The sequence below is a fragment of the Theropithecus gelada genome, chromosome 15, assembly GCF_003255815.1.
Source record: "Theropithecus gelada isolate Dixy chromosome 15, Tgel_1.0, whole genome shotgun sequence".
NCBI lineage: Eukaryota > Metazoa > Chordata > Mammalia > Primates > Cercopithecidae > Theropithecus > Theropithecus gelada.
The window spans coordinates 39,359,831-39,382,116 of NC_037683.1; the positions used below are offsets into that span (position 1 = coordinate 39,359,831).

Below are 22,286 nucleotides of genomic sequence, written 5' to 3' on the forward strand. Positions count from 1 at the left end.
TCACACTGTTTTTGTTTGAGCGACTAATGTAATGCCAAAGGGCCAGGAACTAAGTTCTGGTCCCACATTTTCAATAATCGAGTCTTTGATCTTAAACAAGTCCTAACATTGGTCAATTCTGGTTTCTTCATCTGTAAACGAAGGATTTTTAATTAAGTTGTAACATCACCTTAGGTCTAACATTCTGTAATTCTGAGAAGAAATAGTCCACCTGGAAATGAGCCGGTTTATCTGAAAATTATCAGAAAATGAAGAAAAGAAAAAAAGAAAAAGGAAGAGTTGAAATCAATTTTTATCCATTTAAAAAATGAAAATTATATACGTTTAAGTTGTCTAACATGTTTTATATATGTGTACATTGTGAAGTGATTTTTACCAATTTGCATATTTATAACCTTATATAGCTACTTTTGTTTTGGTATAGTAAGAATATTTAAATCTACTGTCTAACCAAATTTTACATATACCATATACTATTATTAACTACAGTCACCATAGTGTACATTAAATTCCCAGAACTCATTCATCTTATAACTGAAAGCTTGTACTCTTTGACCAATATCTCGCCATCCTCTCCACACCCAGTCCCTGGCAACCACCATTCTACTCTGCTTCTACAAGGTTGAATTTTTTTTTTATTCCACATAGAAGTGGAATTATACAGTATTTGTCTTCATGTGTCTGGCTTATTTCATTTAACATAATGTCCTCTAAGTTCACCCATGTTGTCATAAACAGCATTATTTACTTCCATGTTAGAGCTGAATAATATTCGTGTGTGTGTATGTGTGTGTGTGTGAGAGAGAGAGAGCGAGAGAGAGAGAAAGAGAGAGAGAGACAGAGAGAGAGAGAGAGATTTAGGTTGCTTACATGATTTGGCTATTGTGAATAGTGCTGCAATAAACATGAAAGTGGAGATATTTTTTTCAAGTACTGATTTCAGTTCCTTTGAATATATACCCAGGAGTGGAAGTGATGGATCATATAGCAGTTCTATTTTTAGTTTTTTGAGGAAACTCCATGCTGTTAGCCATAATGGCTGTATCATTTTACAATACCACTGTCAGTGTACAAGGGTTACCTTTTCTCCATATCCTCACAAACACTTGTTATTGTTTAACTTTTTGATAAGAGTCATTTTAACAGGTATAAGGTGATAACCCATTGTGGTTTTGACTTGCGTTTCCCTGATGATTAGTGATCTTGAGCACTTCTTCATATACTTTGTGGCTATTCGTATATCTTCTTTGGAAAAATATCTATTCAAGATCCTTAGCACATTTTAATTGTATTATTTATTTTTATTTGTTTGTTTTCTATTGAGCTGAAAGAGTTTCTTATATATTTTCGATATTAGCCCCATATCATGTATATCAGTGGTCCCCAACATTTTGGCACCAGGGACCAGTTTCATGAAAGGCAATTTTTCCACAGACGGTGGGGAAAGATGGTTTGGGGATGATTCAAGTGCATTACATTTATTGTGCACTTTATTTCTATATTATTACATTGTAATATATAATGAAATAATTTCTACATTATGATACACAACTCATCATAATGTAGAATCAGTGGGAGCCCTGAGCTTATTTTCCAGCAACTAGATGGTCCCATGTGGGGGTGATAAAAGACAGTGACAGATCATCAGGCATTAGATTCTCATAACAGAATCATTAGATTCTCATAAGAATCTAATGCATGCCACCTGGATTCCTCACATGCGGAGTTCACAATAGGGTTTATGCTCCTATGAGAATCTAATGCTGCTGCCGGCAGGAGGCAGAGCTTAGGCTGTAATGTGAGTGATGGGGAGTGGCTGTAAATACAGATGAAGTTCCATTTGCTCACCCACCACTCACCTCTTGCTGTGTGGCCAGTTCTTAACAGGCCATGGACCAGCTGGCCTAGGGGCTGGGGATATGGCTTGGGTATATGGCTTGCAAATACTTTATCTCATTTCATAGGTTGCCCTTTCATTTTGTTGATTATTTACTTTGCTAGGCAGAAACTGTTTAGTTTGATGGAATCCCATTTGTTTAATTTTACTTTTGCCTGTGTTTTTAGAGTCATATTAATAAAGTCATTACCAACACCAATGTCTTTTGTGTTGTGAAAAGAATCTTTTCCTCTGTGTTTTCTGGTAAGATTTTTATATTTTCAGGTCTTGCATTTAACTCTTTAATCTATTTTGAGTTGGTTTTAATGTATACTGCAAGGGACCAATATTATTCATTTGCATGTGGATATTCAGTTTCTCTAATATCATTTATTGAAGAGACTATCCTTTCACTATTGTGTGTTCCTGGGACCTTCATTGAAGATTAGTTAGCCATATATGCATGGATTTATTTTGGGGTTCTCTGTTCTGTTCCATTGGTCGATGTGTTTGTTTTTATGCCAATACCATACCATTTTGATTACTATAGCTTTATAGTATATTTTGAAATCAAGTATTATGATGTCTCTAGCTTTGCTCTTTTTTCTCAAGATTGCTTTGGTTATTTGGGTTCTGTTGCAGTTACAAAATCATCAATTTTTTAGTTACTTTTTAAACAAATACTGGTATAACATATGATTATCAAACAATCAAATAGCTACCACCCACAGTTACTTTTTTAAACCAATGAAATACATTTAAGTGCAATTGCGTAAACTAATTAACATCATGAAGTTTTAGGTTCTAAGTCAACTTTTTATTTTTTTTCTTTTTCTATGCTTTTGGCATATTCATGCATCCAACACTTAGTAAGAATTTACTGATACTATCTAGTCACCAGAGAGACAGTTCATAAAGCTGGTCTGCTCTTTCAGTTTTCACTTAGCCTATTTCTCCCCATGAACTGTAATCTCCACATTTCACGTTTAGTCTGTGTATTAGCCTGTTTTCATATGGCTGATAAAGACATACCAGAGACTGGAAAGAAAAAGAGGTTTAATGGACTTACAGTTCAACATGGCTGGGAAGGCCTCACAGTCATGGTGGAAGGCAAGAAGGAGTAAGTCATGTCTTACGTGGATGGCAGCAGGCAGAGAGAGAGAGGCTGTGCAGGGGAACTCCTCTTTATAAAACCATCAGATCTCATGAGACTCATTCACTATCACAAGAATAGCATGAGAAAAACCTGCCCCATGATTCAATTACCTCCTACTGGGTCCCTCCCACAACACATGGGAATTGTGCGAGTTACAACTCGAGATTTGTGTGGGGACAAAGCCAAACCATATCTGTCTGTTTGCTGTGAGGATTACACAAGGTAGTAGAAACAGAACTAACATTCCGGTTAAGTTCCAGAGGCAGGATACAAGTGCAATATGTCAAATGTATGCCATAGCTCCACTTCACTGTCGAATCTTGGCCAAATTGCTTAATCTCACTAATCCTCATTTATCTCAATTACAAACTTTACAAATCATTGCATGTGTTTTTTGTTACTGATGCATGAAAATTTTCTCAAATTTGCAAAGAAAGAAGAAGGAAAGTGTCTTTTTTACTCAGTTGCCTTCAGATGCTTGGCTCACAAAGCAAAATGCTACTTCAGTTGTGCTGCTCTTGTGATTCATGTAGCAGAAGAAAATGTGCTGAACAGAAAAGAAAGATAAGTAAACACTACATTAGTCATAAATTGGGAGATGGTCTCAACTGGAAATGCCAGGTAGAAAGCTACAGGCATGCTGCCCTGAAGGAGGCAGGGGAGAAGAGAGGCATCCACTATTCCTAAATGTAGTTATTCAGAATAGATGCCTGAATCTTTGAGGGTTCCTCCATAATAATGGCTCACTCACTGATTCTCTCAGAATTCCAGAACAAAGACAAATCGACTATTTAGCCATGACAAACAAAATTATGAGATACAGCCAAGTCACCCCAAAGAGCTAGCCTAAGAGAAAAATAAAGCAAGAGGAAATGATTTTTATTTTTATTTTTATTCAGTAGTTTATCTTTCTGTTTGTCTGATGATTTGCTTTTAGGAGTCTGTGAGGCTGGTTTCCTGGGGTCTGTGCTGTATAATTGCTTACCTTTAGGCTAAACCTTCTACTGATATTTTTGTACCCAGCTCATCTTGAATGAAGGCCAAATTGGACATGCTTTAATATTTAATCCTTCTGAGTTATCTAATTAAGTAAAAACTGGCATTTTAAAAGTTCTTATGCCATGAGGATTTGAGTAGCTGTGCCAAAAGGCTTACATCACTAGACTGGAGGTAAATTTATAGCTGTTTTTATTCATTTGCATTTCATCAGCCCAGAATTGCTGACTCTAGGTTCAGCAAGGACCTTACTGCCTGCTCAGTCTGCGGGCTACGGTACACTGCTGGTGATGGGCAATGACTCAAGAGAGAAGTTTGAGTTCCACAGTCCACAGGTCATTTTTCACCTTGAAGTTTGGCTGTGTAGCAAGTCAATTATATAAACAAAAAGCCAGGGTTATTCTGATGCCATGGGCTTAAAGGAATCCTCCTTTTTTTTTCTGTAAGAAGCTCTATAGCATCAGTTCTGGCCTCAGCTGACCTAGTTCAGCCCCAGTCCTGACAATTACAGTGAAATCACATCTTAAGGTGAATAATGGGTCTAAGGTAATTATATTGTGATCATAATTACCTTTAAAAGTCCCGTGTAAGACAGTATCATACTCGGTAGTTAGATTCTAGAATCAGCTTATAAGTATGCATAACAACTGATTCCAACAACATAGGCTGAAGAGCCTGGAGAAAGTTATCTCATGTCTCTAAGCTTCATTTCATTCATGCATGAACTGGAGTTATTAACAGAGCCTACCTCGTAGGGCATAGGGAGGCGAAATGCAATGATGAATGTGGAGGGCCAAGCACATAAACCAGCACAATCAATGATAGCTACTAGTATGAAAGATTGTTATGGGCTAGTTCAACTCCTACAGTGGGTTGTTGGCTACATGTACAATGGCTAAACTCTTTCAATTAGCCATTTTTCAGATAAGGGAACTGAGTGAGTCTAATGCCGAGCAGTTAAGGGGATAGCTAGTAATGCCAAAAACTTGTTTACTGTGTACTGTAGTAATCCAGATCATATACGATAGAGCCAGCTCTGCCCAGTTTTGTCATTTACTGTTTCCATAAACTTACAGAAGTTGGTTAGCTATTCTAAGGATTTTAAAAGTTCATACATATAAACCATTCAACAGGGCCTGGCACACGATGAACTAAATAATAAACATCATCACCATTATGGTTATTATTATCCCATGCTTTGTGTGGAAACACCAATAGTGTTGGCAGCACCAGTGGTGAAATAATTTGTCTTACACATAAGGGAGAAATGGACTTAACTCCACAAGATTACTCAACATAAAATAGGATTTGAAGGGGATTTTCAATAAGACAATTGGAAGAGGCTCAGGGAACTAAAAAGGACAGACTGCTCCAGATGAATAAAGTGAGAAGACATGGAGGCCAGGGTCATAGAAGAGGCAAAACAAAATGACTTGCATGAAAGAAAGGGAAAGACAAGAAACAAAGAGATAGAACATTTGCAGCAGAATAGTAATGATTCCTTTGTTGAAATTCTATAATTCATTGGCTTGGTCTCTGTGGTATCTAAAAGTAGACAGATACTTCACTTGGAGACCAGGACAATAGGCTCTACTCTTTTATTACAATAAATGAGACAGAAAAATACTGAGGTACATCCAGAGGCTCAGGAAATGAGTACTGCGGTTCTCTTTCACAGATGTTGCTGAGCAAATATAATTCAGAAAATCATTCCTTAGAAAAGAAAATAAAGACTAGAAACTTACACTTTTATAAATAGTAGATGGGGAAAGTTGAACATAGGATACCAGAGAGAAACAAGGAACAGTTATTTTTATTAGCCATATTCATGTGGGGAGGGGACCGATGTTATTTGGCCCTGAGTTAGGATTTTTCAGTCTCACTCTTACATTACTTTTTGTGACCTGGAGCAAGTCCCTTCTTCACACTTCTTATTATGGGCCTAAATCACCTTCTTGCCTAGATCAGGAAGTATAAGTTTAGATACAAAGGCTCTGGAATTAGATTAAGTTCAGAACTCTCCTTTATGCCTATTTCCTGAGTTATCTGCGACACATTAGTTAAATTCAAGCCTTAGTTTCTCATGTGAAAGTTGGAGATTGTAACAAATATTGCTTATTTAGTATTGTTGTTAGAGGTTTAAATCATATAATTCATGTTAAGGTGTTAGCAAAATGCTTGAAATACGGGAAGTACTTAATAAATAGGAAATACTTAATAGATGGAAACTACCTGTATTGTTATCTATAAAAATAAAAGAATGGACTAAAAATCTCTAACATCTCCTCAGTTATTCATTGTTTTCTCTAGCCCATGCTCCATATTTTTACAGCCTCCCAACTTAGACATCTCTCTTCTAGTTTATTCCCTAGCTCCCACCTGTAAACCGAGTGGAAAAAAGAAATGTTAAGATGTCCAGTGCAGAAGCAGAAATGTGTATGAGGGAAGAAGGAGCAGGTCTCAGTCCTCCTACAGCCACCACTAAGATTGCTAGAAGTTGAATACAAATGTTTGAACCCCACAGGGCACACAGGAATGTCTTGTTTTAGAAAATTTGGCTGATAGATTTAGCTTGCTTTTCACCTTTTACGAATGAATAGGATACAGAAGCCATCAGACTGTTTGTGACTTGTGAATGAAATAATATGCATGGATGCATTTTGTAAACAGCACTGTTCAAATGATGCTGTTGTTCCTGCTGTTGCTCTAACTGTGATAAGCATATTGTTTGTAAACCCAAAGGTTATGGGCTATTTGTCATATTTCTATAAACTGGCACTAGTTTTTTGGATTAAATTATCATTAGGTTTGAGTAATGCCTATCTTATCTACAGCTTCTCAAAGAAGAGAAACCTTTCCTGGAGGCAGTTATATATTAGAGAAAAATTTAAAATAATATTTTTGAGATAATAATATATACTAGAGATAAGTAAACTAGAGATTAATAGTGCAGGTTCTCAGGTTTCTGGATTCATGTCCTTGATCTGCCACATTCCGGTTGTGTGCCTTGAGCAAGTTGCTCACTCGCTCCAAGCTTCCGTTCCTCCATCTTTAAAACGGGGAAAACAACTGTATGTACCACAAAAGGATGTCGCGAGCGTTCAACAAAGCAGTGAATTTAAGATCCTGACACAGTGCCTGGAATGAGGGAGGCACCCAATAAAGGTTAGCTATTATCATTATTAAAATAATAGAAGACATAATATGGAGATAATAAATATCTCCACTTTAATGATATGGCAGATACACAAAGTCTGGATGAAAAGGATGTGGAATGGAGGAAAGTGGCAAAGAAGAAGTTGGAATGAACAAAACTCAGCTAGAGTGAGTGCAGTGGCTCACGCCTGTAACCCCAACACTTTGGGAGGCCGAAGCAGGCAGATCATTTGAGGTCAGGAGTTTGAGACCAGCCTGGCAACATGGTGAAATCTCTTCTCTTCTAAAAACATGCACACAAAAAATAGCTAGGCATGGTGATGCATGCCTATAATCACAGCTACTTGGGAGGCTGGGGCATGATAATCACTTGAATCCAGGAGACAGAGGTTGCACTGAGCCAAGATAGTGCACTCCAGCCTGGGTGACAGAGTGAGACTCCATCTCAAAGATAAATAAATAAAGTGAGTAGGTGGGCCAATTTTTATAACCTCAGCCTTATGGGGTCTGCTCTGAAATCATCTGTCCCTGGGATAGAATCTAAAATCAGTCCAAATGTCATACTGTTGCTTCAGTTTGAAATTTTGTGACCAGAGCCTTCCTGTTACTAGTCCTAAAAGGAAGCAGAGAGCTGCAGTAGTCAAGACCTCCAGTAAGGAGACTGATACTCCAGTGCAGCTAGAAATAAGGTGTCATCACACTACAGCCTAAATCTGGATAGCGCCAGGAAGCCTGCTGAGATTTATTAAACCTACCTCGGTTTATTTACCTGCAAAGATGACTCTTTCTAAGTAACCATTAGGATTTTAGAATAGAGAGAAAAAACTGAAGTATGGGAGTCAAGAAGCTAGTTAGATTCAAAATGTCTTTATCAGGGGACAGCAAACATTTCCTGTTTGGGCCAGGTGGGCCATATGGCTTCTTTTGAACTTACTCACCTCTACTGTTGTAGTGCAAAAACAGCCATAGACAATACATAAATGAATGGGCATGGCTGTGTTCCCATAAAATTTGATTGACAAAAACTGGTAGCAGGCTAGATTTGGCCCATAGACCATAATTTGCTGACCCCCAGTCCCTACAAGAGACTTGATGCAATGACTCAAGTTGTCAGAAGAACCTGGGCTAAGGCTCATATAAATCAAACATGATGTCGAAGAATGTTGTTGACTAGAGATTAGCTGACCTAACATAGAGGGCTTCAGAATGAAGAAGGGAGAGGCAGCAAACTGTTTAAATTTAAATGGAGGAAGCAGCTTCTGTGCAAGAAAATAGGAATAACACAAAAAGTAACTGCAGCATAAGATGTACTTACTAATTCACATTAGAAAAAATACAGGGTGGACCTCAGCAACATTCTTTTCAGCATTATTTTTCTGTATTCTAATATTCAGAGCATGAGTAATAACTAGGGTAAACATACATACTTGTTTTCCAGAACAGTCCTGGTGTGTCTTTTGTCCTTATGTAATCATCAATCGTGTCCCCTTTTAGAGAACTGTCCTAGTTTTCACTATAAATTATATGATCACAACTATAATAACCAAAATGATTTTGAAGTTGCAGCACAAATAGGTATGTATTAGCTGGATTTTCACAAGACTTGTACAATAATACAAGTCTATAAATGCAGAATGTAGGGCTAGATAAGGGTATGTTAAGAACTTCAAGTTGGAGTTGGTTTTCAATCCAACTTTATCACTTTCTGATCATGTTAGACAAGCTGTTTAATCTCCCTGAATCACAGCTCCTCATATGTAACAATAAATAATAAAAGTAGTAATCTCATTAGATATAAATTTATTAGCATATAATAAATATTATAACATATTAGCTGTTATTTTATTGTTATACATTCAGATAGAATCAATTGGTTGTGTGGAGACAAAAGTCACCCTTATTTACAGAAGATATCCCTCAAGTGGAGTAATTTTCTCGTCACTGGAGACAATCAAGCAGAGGTGTAACAGGCACTTCATGGGAATATTATAAGTAAAATCTTGCTACTCAAAGCCTGGTCCATAAACCATGACATTTGCATCAATTAGCAGCTTGTTGTTGCAGAATCTCGAGCTCCCACCTAGACCTACTGAATCGGAATCTACATTTTGAAGAAACCTCAGGCAGTACATTTAACCTTGCTATAAAGCAGCAGTCTCCAACCTTTTTGGCACCAGGGACCAGTTTTGTGGACAATTTTTTCATGGATAGGTGGGGGGTGGGGGTGATGGTTTTGGGATAATCCAAGTATATTACATTTATCATTAGATTCTCTTAAGAAATGTGCAGCCTAGATCTCTCACATTTGCAGGTCACAATAGGGTTCATGTTCCTGTGAGAATCTCATGCCGCTGCTGACCTGACAGGAGGCAGAGCTCAGGCCATGATGCTCGCTTGCCCATGGCTATGTTGCCTGGTTCCTAACAGACCATGGACCATTACCTGTCCATGGCCCGGGGGTTTGGAGCCCTGCTAATTGTCCACTGATGACTCAGACATTAGTGGATGATTAAACTTACAAAGCCCCTTCCATCCCTGAGACCACTTGATAGTATAGCATCCACAGGTTATAAATGGATAAAGGAATGCCGTGGAAGGGAGCTGTGAATTCAATACATACTATATCCTATTCCATTAGGCAGGTTAGGAATAGTCCTTTCCACCCAACTCCAAAGAACATAATACCAGGTCCAGTGACTACATTTCACTGATGAATTAAGTATTAATCTCAGATGGGTACAGATGTAGACCTTAAGTGAGTATACTCAGCATTGGGATTATTTTTTAATCTGCGGCATTACATCTGCCTTAGACATAGCAACTTGATTATTTCCCGAGTTTGACTCATTTTGTTTTGAGCCATTTCTCTGCTTCCTGGGGAATGTCTGTTTGATTATTCTCCATGTAGGTACTCTGCGTAGAGTTCAGTATTCCATTAATACTGAACAATTCACATACAAATAGACAGTTTAACCTTAGATATTTCCCCGAGGCCTAAAGAGGTTGATGCAAATATAAACAGAATCGGAAGAGCTGGTGAGGTATTTAGCTGAAACTTTAAAGAAATGCTTCTCTCACTGGGACTTCTTGGTAATGGCTGTAATGCAGCTCAAATGCTTAAGCTCTTTGTACACTTTTATCCTTTTTCCTTGATGCAGGCTTTCTGACATCCCTGGCTGTCTGAATTACACACAGGGTAGACTATCCTGCCCCACTGGGTTGCATCAATAGCTTCTTAGATCCCTTTTCTGATTCTATTATTCTGTGACTGCTGAGTAGTCCATGGTTATTTTTCAATATAATCTCACACACAGAAAGAAGAATATATCCTTTTGAAAGAATTAAAGTAACAAAGGAAAAAATTAATTTTAAGGAGAAAAAAGACAGCAAGAGGTGTGACGAAAAGCATCAAATTTTTAATGTATCTAACCTAATTTCATTAATTCTCTTAATAATGATGATAATTCATGTATTATGCCAATGTTTATCAAGTATACACTATGTGTTTGTTGCATAACAATGATAATAATAATAGCAGTTAACATTTGTTGAAGACTTACAACCACATGAATGAGATCACTATGGGCACCATCCTCATGGAAACTTACAATCTAGCAGGGAAGGCAAATTACAAAAATAATTCCAAGTGTTGTCAGTGCTATGTGAAACTGTAGGTATAATGGGAGGATGTTACAGGTCTAGGGGTCAGTGAAGGCTTTCCTCAGGAAGTGACGTTTAAGAGTTAGCTAGACAAAGAAGCAGGGATGAGGAAAATGTGTCCCAGGCAGATTGAAGACTATATGCAAGAGCTCTGATCAAGCAAAATGTTTGTTTTGGAAATAAGAGAACTGGCCAAAGCTTGGAAGGCCAGGAGGAGAGTAAAATGACAAGGCTAGGAAAAGGAAGGCAGGAGCCAAACATGCTGAACCTTAGAGGCCATATGAGGAGTTTGGACTTCATCCCAAGGGCCATGGGGAACCGTTGATGGGTATTAAGCAAGTGAGGGACATGATCAGATCTGAATTCTACAGTTTCTCTGAGTGGATTAGAAAGGAAGAAAGGGAATACGTGGATGATAGAAATGACAGTGACTCGAATAAGAGCAGTGGCAGTGTTTACAAAACATCTCCATGTTAGAGTGTCAGGCTAATAAGATGCCTTCTCTCCTGCAGTCTGGTTATTTGCTAACCCTTACAGGAACTTTCCATTCTCAGAACCTCAGAACCTTTGCCTTCACAGAGCCAATAAGGCAGCTATGGGAGCTGATAAGCAAATACAACAGAAAGTCATGCAAAGGAAAAACACAAAGAGACAGTCCTCCACCAGAATTCTGAGACTGGGTCTGCTAGTTCCCTGATTCCTGCCATGCTTTGGAAAGGAATAATGTGCTGGTGCATTCAGAAAAGAAAATGAGACCCAGAAAAGCAGGATTTCCCTAAAAACAAGTCATAGGCCATAAAAGTATTATCACAACATAATGTGAAGAATGTAATTCTGGAAGGAATTCTGTTCCTATATGAGAGAAAGGTATTTTAATTAATGATTATACAGCCCTTTTACCTTAAAGAGAGGGTTTATTTAGAAAGCTTGAGTTGTAAGCTATACTGTTAGCATAGTTTGTGCTAAGTGAGATGACAAAGCTGTCACCTTCCTCTAAGTTCAAATAATAGTTATCAATTAATTACTCATCAAGTATTTTCTTGAGCAACTACACACTGAAAGGCATTAGAAATACAAGGATAAATTAAAATTAACATTATTCTTGTTTACATGGAGCTTCCAGTTAGTGAAGAACCTGAGAGTCTAGACACTAATCACCTGATTACATAATTAAATTTAAAACTGCAACTGTAATAGATTCTACAAAAGATAGGCATATGTACTGGGCTTACGAAAAAAGAATCTGGCCTACACAATAAGTTAGGGAAGTAATTACTGAACTGAGAGCAGAAGAATGCATATAAGTTAAATGGATAAAGCAGGATAGAAAAATAGGCTAGATAAAATGAATTAACTTGACAAACAGATGTAGATTACCTGCAAGGTGCCAAGGGGTAGTGATAGGTAACCGTACTACACAAACAAATGAAACTTAGTCTGCAAGTTACAGAAAATAGGATGGGCTGAAGCTTATTAATTCCTAGTTGTGAGAAGTTGGTGTTACTTTAACTATCCAAGCCTCAGTGTTTTAATCTGCAAAATAAGAAAATAACATCTATCATGTAAGATTATTGTGAAAATGTTAAAAGCCCTTAGCTTACTGCCTGGCATACAAGTATCAAATTTTGTAATGACCAGATGGAGGCAGTCAGTATGATATAGTATCAGAAGCAGTGTTCTACGGTTGTCTAAAGCTGAATGTCTTTGATCAGGCTGAATTCAAATCCCAGGTACAATTACTAGCTCTGTGACCTTGGACAAATGACACACTTTCTAATCTTCAGTTTCTTTACGTAAATAGATGATACCTCACATTTATTGGTAGGATCACAGGAGATAATGCACGGAAAGGTCAAAGATTGCTTAAATAAATATTTGCCTACATATTTTATATGTGCAAGCTACTGTATCAACGCAGATAAATAAGTAGTTACGTTTTTCTATTGTTGTTGTTTTGGGTAGGAGGTAGAAGCTAGGCTAGACCAGAGGCTTCGCATAGAAAATTTTGACCTAGGTCTTTGCCTACATATTTTATATGTACAAGCTACTATGTCAGCACAGATAAATAAGTAGTTTTGTTATTGTTGTTTTTCTGGGTAGGAGGGTGAAGCTACACAAGACAAAAGACTTCACATAGAAAATTTTGACCTAGGTCTTGAAAAGTGAATAGATGTTGGGCAGACAATGCTGATAAATGTGCCTTGCTCAAGCCATATGACTGCAATTTGCTACTATGAGAACAGACCAGGGGGTTCAAGGCATAAGGATAATATTTTTTAAAGCCTGGTGAGCTCCTCCTAATAAACATCATCACTTCAGTTGTTGTCATGAGCTAGAATGCAAGATGATGTAGTAGATAATAGCATATGCTTTGAAATAAGACAGACATGGATTTTGAGCCAGTCCCTGCTACTTACAACCGCATGACGTTACTGAGCTTCAGTTTACTCATCCCTAAGAGCAAGTAACAACAGTGCCCTCTTCATGAAGCTATTATGAGGATTCAGCACGATAATGCATGTAAAGCTCTAAGTATCATGTTTGGCACATAATAAGAGTTTAATAAATGTTAAATATTCTTATTATTGTTGATGTGGCATTAAGGTTATGCTGACATAAAACATTAGAATTTGTTCACTGCATGGAACAGTTACATTAAACTCAGAGTAAGCTATATTACTTACTTAACAGTGGAATGCCAAAGAAATACAACGAACAACCAGGTTTTAAGAGTTCCTATATGGCAGTGGTTGCAGGTATTTATCTTTGTCACCCTAGTAACTTTGAGAGCTGTACACAGTAGACCTTCAATAAATGTTGAATAAATGAATGATTTTGCTGATTTTAAAATATTTTTCTACCTACAAACATGACAAGTGTTTCTGCAGATAATCTGTAAATAAAAAAATACATCTGTAAATTCAACACCAATGGGTTTTCTTCCAAGTTGTGTGTGTATGTGCATGTGTGTGTGTGTGTGTGTGTATAATATATATGGGAAATCATAGCATTTAAATAAATGTATACATATTTAATTTTTATCATACCATATGAAAGTTTTTTTCCACTTGTCATATGAGCATTCACCTTGTTTTATGAAACATACTTTACAAACGTGATTTATATGTTGCATTACACTCTATAAGAATATGCCATATCAGGAGAATGGCATGAGCCTGGGAGGCAGAGCTTGCAGTGAGCTGAGATCACGCCACTGCACTCCAGCCTGGGCAACAGAGCGAGATTCTGCCTCAAAACAAAATCAAAAAAAGAATATGCCATATAATTTATTTAACTATTACCATATTGTTAGATGTTTACTGTGTGTCAAAACTAATTCATCTTCAAATATATGTTATTTGTCACCATATTCGGTGAGTTCTTAATCATTTTTAGGGTAAACAACTTAAAAACCTAATTATTAACAAAATACTCTATATTATCTCCCTCCTAGATGAAAATTACAAACACATTTACAAAAACTATGGCCTACTATTTCAGGAGGTTTATAAACTCCATGAAGCCCATCCATAGATTTCTGTCCCCAGGGATTCATATCAGAACTAATTACGTAAAATGTTAATATCAAGCAAAACAAAAATGTGCAAAGACTTGACTATAATTATTGTGGAGATGTATAATCTCTAAAATATTGCTGACTACAGTAATGTGGCCCAATCTCAGTTCATTCTTATGTTTTAAATAGTCCATGCTTTACACATTAATCCTTCTCTACAACTTTCATTGAATAGTAAGTTTTTGTGTGATATATCTTTATTCTCCTTAGTAACAGAAAGTCTCTGCAGGACTCCCAATGCACAGTCTTTTCTCGTGGTGACATGGTTTGGCTGTGTCCCTACCCAAATATCATCTTTAATTGTAGTTCCCATAATTCCTACGTGTTGTGGGAGGGACCAGCTGGAGATAATTGAATCATGGGGCAGTTACCCTCATGATTTAGGTTACCTGTTATGATAGTGAGTGCTCATGAGATCTGATGATTTTATAAGGAGCTTCTCACTTCACTCGGCACTCATTCTCTCTCCTGCTGCCCTGTGAAAAGGTGCCTTCTGCCATGACTTTAAGTTTCCTGAGGCCTCCCCAGCCATGCAGAACTGTGAGTCAATTAAACCTCTTTTCTTTTTAAATTATCCAGTCTCAGATATTCCTTCATAGCAGCGTGAGAACCGACTAATACACACGGTGAGGTCTTGCATCCTGGAAACCTATGAAATTGTTAGATCTACTCCTGCCACCCTCCCCTCTGTCACTCCAAATTATCTTAAATACCATTCCATTTGAGCAAATGTACAGCATAACTCAGCATTGGATAATACAGTTATTTGAAAGAAAGACAGCATTTTATAATAACAGCAAAAATAAATTCAATAAACAAAATGTAATATAGTATAAAGGTGGCTAAACACAAAAGTGATGAAGTTACAACATTAGGGCAGGTTTATTGTAATCTCAGGATGCAAGGTTTTAACTTGGGTTTTATGTCATTTTAACCAAGGAGTATCATAATCTTTATTATGAACATACACTTTGTCTGATATGCAATTTACAATAATGAGACTGATTCTACATGCCAATTTGCACAGCTTCTAAAGAATTCTAATAGGTTCTCAACATGCAAAAAAATTGTTTTGTATTTTTTTGTTGTTGTTTCCATCTGTTTGCTTCTAAAGATAGAACAATTTTTGATGTAAAAAGCATGTAGCCATGTCTGTACATTTCTATGTACATGTTTCTGCCTGCGGGGGTTAAAAAAGTTCCGAATTATTATTAAGTTTCAAAGAATTATGGAAAAATGTTTAAAAACAATTCTAAGAATAATTTTTATTTAAGCCATTTCTTTTTCTGCCTCATAGTTACATCATCCTTCCCAAGGATTCCGCTTTGGAACTGTCCGAGAAAGCAGTGCTGAAGATTATGTGAGACAAAGTTTCCCAGAGATGCATGAATATATGAGAAGGTACAATGTTCCAGCCACCCCTGATGGAGTGCAGTATCTGAAGTGAGTGTCAACCTCTTGGATCCAAAGAAAAATTCTCACTGAAGAGAAGCAATTTAGCTACTGATGTAGTGTATGTTAGTTTCTGAAAATGACAGACGAATCTACCCACGTTGTGTTAAGTAATACTTTACACTGTGTGAGATCCCAGGAGACAGTGTGAAATAGTTTTAATTGTGTGACCTAGATTACTTGTGACCTGCATAGTCTCAAGTTGGTAGTAGCTTTGTTCAAAGAACCAGTGGGGCCATTAGCATAGCAGATGGTGGAGGAAGTAAATGCTGGCTTTACATCACTTGAGAAAACAATGGTGCTGAAACAGTCAAACACACAGGGAATACGGCCAGAGGATAAAGTGTCCCAAGGCAACCTTTTCCTTCACTGTGAATATATCTCTAAACCCAGGGAATGCCTCCTCTTGCCATGAGGAAATGGAATTTATCTTAGAGATTTTCTATAGAAAGGAAATAAGATAGACGACAATGATTCCCATGCCTGCATTCTTCTCATCAGAATTTATGAGAAGCAATCACAAGAAATCACACTGCCATGGCAGATTATCAGAGCCTGTAATTCAATGAAGTTGAATACAAAGGCAGACGGTGCAGTGATGGCTCTGCTCTGTCTAGTCTTCCTGAGAAAAGGGAAAGAATAGTTCCTGAAAAACAGGAAGGCATGAGGGTAAGCAGTCTTCTCCCTCCTGCTTGATGGAATCAGGTTAATAACAGATATCCACACCTCCAATTCCTAGAATTGTGCAGCATCAGGAAACTAGTTTCTCCATGGTCAGCGTCAATAATCTCCCCCATGGACAGCAGGACCTGCCACTTCAAATTCTTTTTTAAGAAAGAATAGAAATAAATAAATAATTTCGTGGAACATAAGGGTTTTGTCTTTCTCAACAACTTTAGAAACAGGCCACTTAAAATGTTTTATGGACTTTTAACTATAGCTTAGAGAAAAAGCCTCGTTCTCTCATATTTGCAAAATTATATATGATGTGTATTATGAAATGTCACTTTTAATTTTGCAAGAACATCAACACATTACAGTCTCTCTCTGACATGAAGTTTAGAGTCCCTTTGCCTCCCAGATCTCTTGTATTCTCTTCTTCAGGCAAATTTATGGTTGAAAGAAAGAATAAGCTGTCAGGGTAGCAATGGTTTCCAGCAAATGGCAGACAAACTGGGCTCTGCTGACAGTGTGAAAAAGGATGAGATGAGCTACTGCTGCAGTCCCCAGCACTTCCACTCCACTCAAGAAATTTATGTATCTCAGGAGCTCTACCTGAGAAGGCCCACATGCCCAGCACTGGTGCCACCCTAGCCTGAAGACAAGCAATCTTCAGGAAAGCAGCCACAGATGAAGACCCAAAACAAGTCCATTTTCCTTGGTAATACAACTAGCGAGTGGCAGAGTCAGGACTAGGACCAGGTCTCTGGAATCCAACCACTACTTCAGACTAGTCTAGGAACGATGGTGGAAGAGTAGGCCCTTGATGTTTGTAGAATAGTCCATGTTCCAGCAACATCTATGCTCCAGTTGGTATCTGAAAGCTAGTTAGAAATGCAGCAACTCCAGCCTCATCCCAAACTTACTGCATCAGAATCTTCATTTTAACAAGCTCCCCAAGCAATTCACTGATTGAGGTGAAATTGGAATATATGCAGAGCTTACCGTTAATGCCCTCTCACCACTTCTCTCTGGGCCTTAACTCTCCACTTTCAGCCTAATCATTTCCTGTGCCCTTAGCCACCACTTCCCACAACCACAGTCTTCATGTTACCTCCCTGGCATCCCAGAGCACTGACCTACAAGGCGCAACCCCTAGCATTGCCTGTGCAAGGAAGGTTTCTACGTATTAAACCGGTCCTTTCCCTCTCCCATCAAAATTCTCTTCTACTTAATTCTACTCTCTCAGGGCCCTGCTTTCTCATTAACAGTGTTCTAAAAAAATTAACTCCCAATAAAATGCGTATTCTTTTTATTATGTTAATATGTGACTGGTTTTCTCGTGATGTGTGATATGTATTTTTAAACAATGCTTAAGAAAAGACAGGGCATGATTCTATAATAGAAATAACCATTGGGGGCCCTGCAAACCACAACAGTGATTCAGCCAGTCTTGAAGCTACTTGTACCTGGATCCCACTTGGCCATTTCCTCACCGGTGACTAAGGGTCCTATGGGAGTCTGAGAACTGACTACTTCTTGTCTTTTCATGTGATTGAAATTTAGTATCGCTATCTGCACTTTGCAGTCCAAAAGCAAGAGTAGTTATTTAAGGAAGGATACCAGAGACATTAGGCTTTATGAATTACTGGTTTAAAAAAACTGAAATGTACCTCATCTTTTTTATTGTCATATTGCTACCACAAATATTTGTGGAATATTGGCAAATGATAACTTGTTGCTAGGTAGCTGTCAAGGTACATTATGGTACTGTGACAGTCGAACTTTGATTGGAGAAACAGCTGTCAGCTCAGTTTTTATTTTATTGCCAGGATTCCATTAAGATTCCTTATCACCTCCTAGGAGATAATCCACATCGCCAACCCTTTCTGAAGCTTCCCATTATTGTAGAGCTGGGAGGTGCTTCATTTTGGTTAAAGTTAAATGTGGGCCTCATTGTAACTTAAATCCAATACGTCTTGGAAAAGGGGGTGCATTTTAAATTGGCTGTTTCACTTATTTGAAGAGTAGGATAAGAAAGCAATGGTCATTGGTACCAAAAAGGGAAGCTGACCAACCGACTACGTGTCTATACATGACCCAGACGAAGCCATTCGTGTAAAGATGTGTTTCCCACCCACTGATGAATCTTTTGGGTGTCTAGGGATATCTTTCCCTTTTTGATTTTCTATGAATTCTAGTCATATTCTCCTCTGTTTAGAAGCCACACTGTGTTAAATTAGAACAGCCTCTCCACTGGATCTAAGAGAGGAAGGACTGAGTCCAGAAGGGTTAGAAAAGAGTTATTCTTTTTGCAAAGCTGTTTGAACAACTCTAAGGGTAGAAAATCCTTTCTTTTTTTTCAAATTAATAAATGTTTTTATTTTCAAAAAATAAATACCTACACCTACACAATAAAAAGGAACTGAGGTCGTTGTTGCATGCGATAGAAAGAAGTGTAATACAGAGTGCTTATTCTCAAGAAACTTACACTTTAACTGGGGAGATAATATGGTGCACAAAATGGCTGCTTTTCTGGTCTTCAAAGAATCCATTCCCTCTTTTTGGTCACAGCATCCTGCATTTCTTCATCCCTCTTCTACTCTCACTGATCTATGTGCGGTGAACCCCACCCCTGGCTCCAGGTTACACTGCCTAGCCAATAAAAATAATAGTCCATTTCCATGGTAACAATATCCAGGGATGGGCTCATGACATAGTCACAATAAAAGCAAATTGGACTAAGAATTTTTCTGAAACTTTTCCTAATAGAAAATCCTCTCTTAAATGGATGTATGTCTTTCACTTTTCCAAAAAGAATTGGAAGTGGCTGAAAACAAAGAAATCGTTGCATGTATTTTAGACAGTTATTTCATTTTAAAACTTCTCCTTCCTTGCCCTCTTTGTAGGTGGAAGCTCAGCCTGTGCTGAGACTCACCTTTCATTTGAACCTGGTCCCAATACTTACTAGCTGTGTAACCTGGTTTAAGTTACTTCAACCCTCTGAGCCTCAATTTCCTCATCTGTTATATCACAGTCGTTCTGAGTGATAAAATGTATAGAGAACAATGAATGCAATGCCTAACAACAAGAAGTCACTCTAATAGTGTAATAAGAATAAACCTTCTCTATGCACTTCCTATTCAATTCAGAGTGGCTCTGGCTTTACTGATGGATTTAGAAGTAATGAAAGGAGCTGGTAGATAAACCCATTGGAAAGATGTCACGCTCTCTTATAAGAGTGTCTGTTTCCCCTGGTCTGTAGTCTAGAGGTCAGTGAGAAGCCAAGACAGCTAAGTCAGTACCTAGGTAGCTTGTGCGGCCCTTAGTGTCCAGGTTTCTGTCCCCTAAACAAAAGCCGGCTGTCAGCCTTCATGCTTCCTTCCCATTAATGAATCATGTTCACTTTTCTCCTCTGGTCTTAAATATAGGAATGATCCAGAGAAACTAGACGCCTTCATCATGGACAAAGCCCTTCTGGATTATGAAGTGTCAATAGATGCTGACTGCAAACTTCTCACTGTGGGGAAGCCATTTGCCATAGAAGGTATTAATCAGTCACTCTTGATTCACCTTTATTCAGGATGTGCTCAGTTTGCCAACCTAGCAAGTCACAAATGCCAAAGTCAGAAGCAAAGAGCTATTCATCTTCCCTTGTTTTCATTTTCAACTCATAAGCACTTAGCTATGAAGTTGCTGAAGTTAGGAATTTATTTTTCACCTATTCAACAAATATTTATTTACCCAATTGTTAGGGGGAAAAAATTATTGTTACCCAAATGATGTTGCTTCAGATATCTGGGAGTGGTGGCACAGTGTAATAAATGGGGAATTAATTTAATTTAATCTGTATTTTGTGTGTGTGTGTGTGTGTGTAGTGGCAGGGTGTTGCTATGTGCTATGTTGCCCAAGCTTGTCTCCAACTCCTGGCCTCAAGTGATCCTTCCACGTCTGCCTCCCAAAATTCAGGGAAATCTGTATTTTCTAACAGCCAAATACTGTAGCAAATCTGATGGAAAAACTAAAATGATTACCTTTTACAGCGGGCAGGGCCCCAATATTGATCTAATCCAGTCTACTTATTTGATAAACAAGAAAACCCAGGAACATTATATAACATTTTCACAATTGTACAATTAGATGATAATACTGGGACTGAAATCTAAAGCTCATGGTTCTTAAATCAGTATTCTTCCACTAGTTGGACAATAAGCAGGAAAAAAAAACTCATTCTATAGTTTAATACCCTTTAGGGTCCCAAACAAAACCTTGGGATCCTTGTTTGGGATCTCAGGCCTTTTTCTCCACTGGCAGTAAATTTTTCCTTCTAATGTGATCACCCAATCAATCAAACTTCAGAACCAAAGAAAGACTGCTTTGTCAGTAGCTCCTTTCATTCTGAATGATGGTTGATATATGGACCTGATAGTTTGAACCAGCAAATTTCACTTTTCCCAATTTCCAGCTTCCCTTCCCTGACAGTACATGCTAGCTCTCAAGACAGCCCATGCTGGCTCTCAAGACAGCTATGCTTACTTTTCAGAAAACACTTTGGCTTAAAACAATCCCATGGGGATGCCCAACTGCTATTTCCAGAAATCTGTACTTTCCTGTATGTTAACTAGGATATCAAGACTATTCTGATTTCAATTTCCCAACCACAGTTGGTCTCTGTCTCCTCTAAATGTATCAGCAGATTTTTTACCTCTGTCTTTGTTTTCATGATAAATGAGAATGTTACAGCTGATGCTATTTCTCCACATCTTCTCCTAGCAGAAATCAGTCCCCTCTCCAGGCAAAGTGACCCCCACCTGAAGCAGGGATAGGACTCAGAAAGAGAGGCAATTAGCAATAGTGGTCTTTCATTAAGACTACCATCTAAGATAGCAAAGGGAGAAAAATAAAAAGCTAGAAAAATAAACAACATTCAGTATATAATCCCATTTTTATGTAACAATGAAAAATTTCTCATTTTTTATGGCATCTGGGGATGTTACATTTTATTTCCGTCCTAGTTGCACTGGGTAACTGAGGTCCCTTCTGCCATTAGGAGCTACTATGAATCATGTGTAGAGGACATAAGAATGAGGGGCTCCATCTTCCACCTTTATCTTCAGGGGACAACTCTATCTTGTCAAAAGACAGTGGTAAGATGGCTTGTTTGCCTCTGCTGGACCCCAGTGCCAGATGTCACACAATTAACTCCCCACTGGTTTCCTGTTTACATTTCCATCTGTGTTCCTGAGACTTAGTGTCTTGCAGTTCCCATCATCTCTAGGCATCACATTGTTTTCAAAGGAGATGGGCACAAAATGGCGCATGGAAAAGCACTCCCTTCAAGAGAGCAGAAATACTGCAGGTTTTAATTGAGAGAATATTGTTATAATTGTGAGGTTATTCTCAAAATGGGTGGGGTACACCTCAGAAAATTTAATTCAATTCTGCTTCTGCCAATAAGTTTATAGCCCAAAAACATAACTCAGTAAAATACAAAAGGAAGATATGTATAAATTACACAAAACAATGTGGTAGAAATACTAGTCAAAGCCTTGATTGCTACTTTTCTTAAACATATGAATTTCACAATTTTTTTATTTTGAGACTAAGTCTCACTCTATCGTCCATGCTGGAGTGCAGTGGCGCGATCTCAGCTCACTGCAACCTCCACCTCCCAGGTTCAAGCAATTCTCATGCCTCAGCCTCCCAGGTAGCTGGGATTACAGGTGCCCGCCACCACACCTGGCTAATTTTTG

General features: G+C 38.0%; 1 protein-coding gene across 2 annotated transcripts in view; it reads left to right on the forward strand.

Moving 5' to 3' along the window:
* The window catches only part of GRIN3A (glutamate ionotropic receptor NMDA type subunit 3A), a 165,398-nt gene that overhangs the window by 92,665 nt on the left and 50,447 nt on the right, over positions 1 to 22,286 (forward strand). For both annotated transcript variants that reach the window (XR_003116020.1, XM_025360599.1), the window contains exons 4-5: positions 15,719 to 15,864; positions 19,965 to 20,080. Coding sequence is in view for 1 of the 2 variants with exons in the window: in XM_025360599.1 (XP_025216384.1) it covers positions 15,719 to 15,864; positions 19,965 to 20,080 (262 nt within the window). In the remaining variant the exon portion in view is untranslated. The remainder of the gene's footprint in view (positions 1 to 15,718; positions 15,865 to 19,964; positions 20,081 to 22,286) is intronic.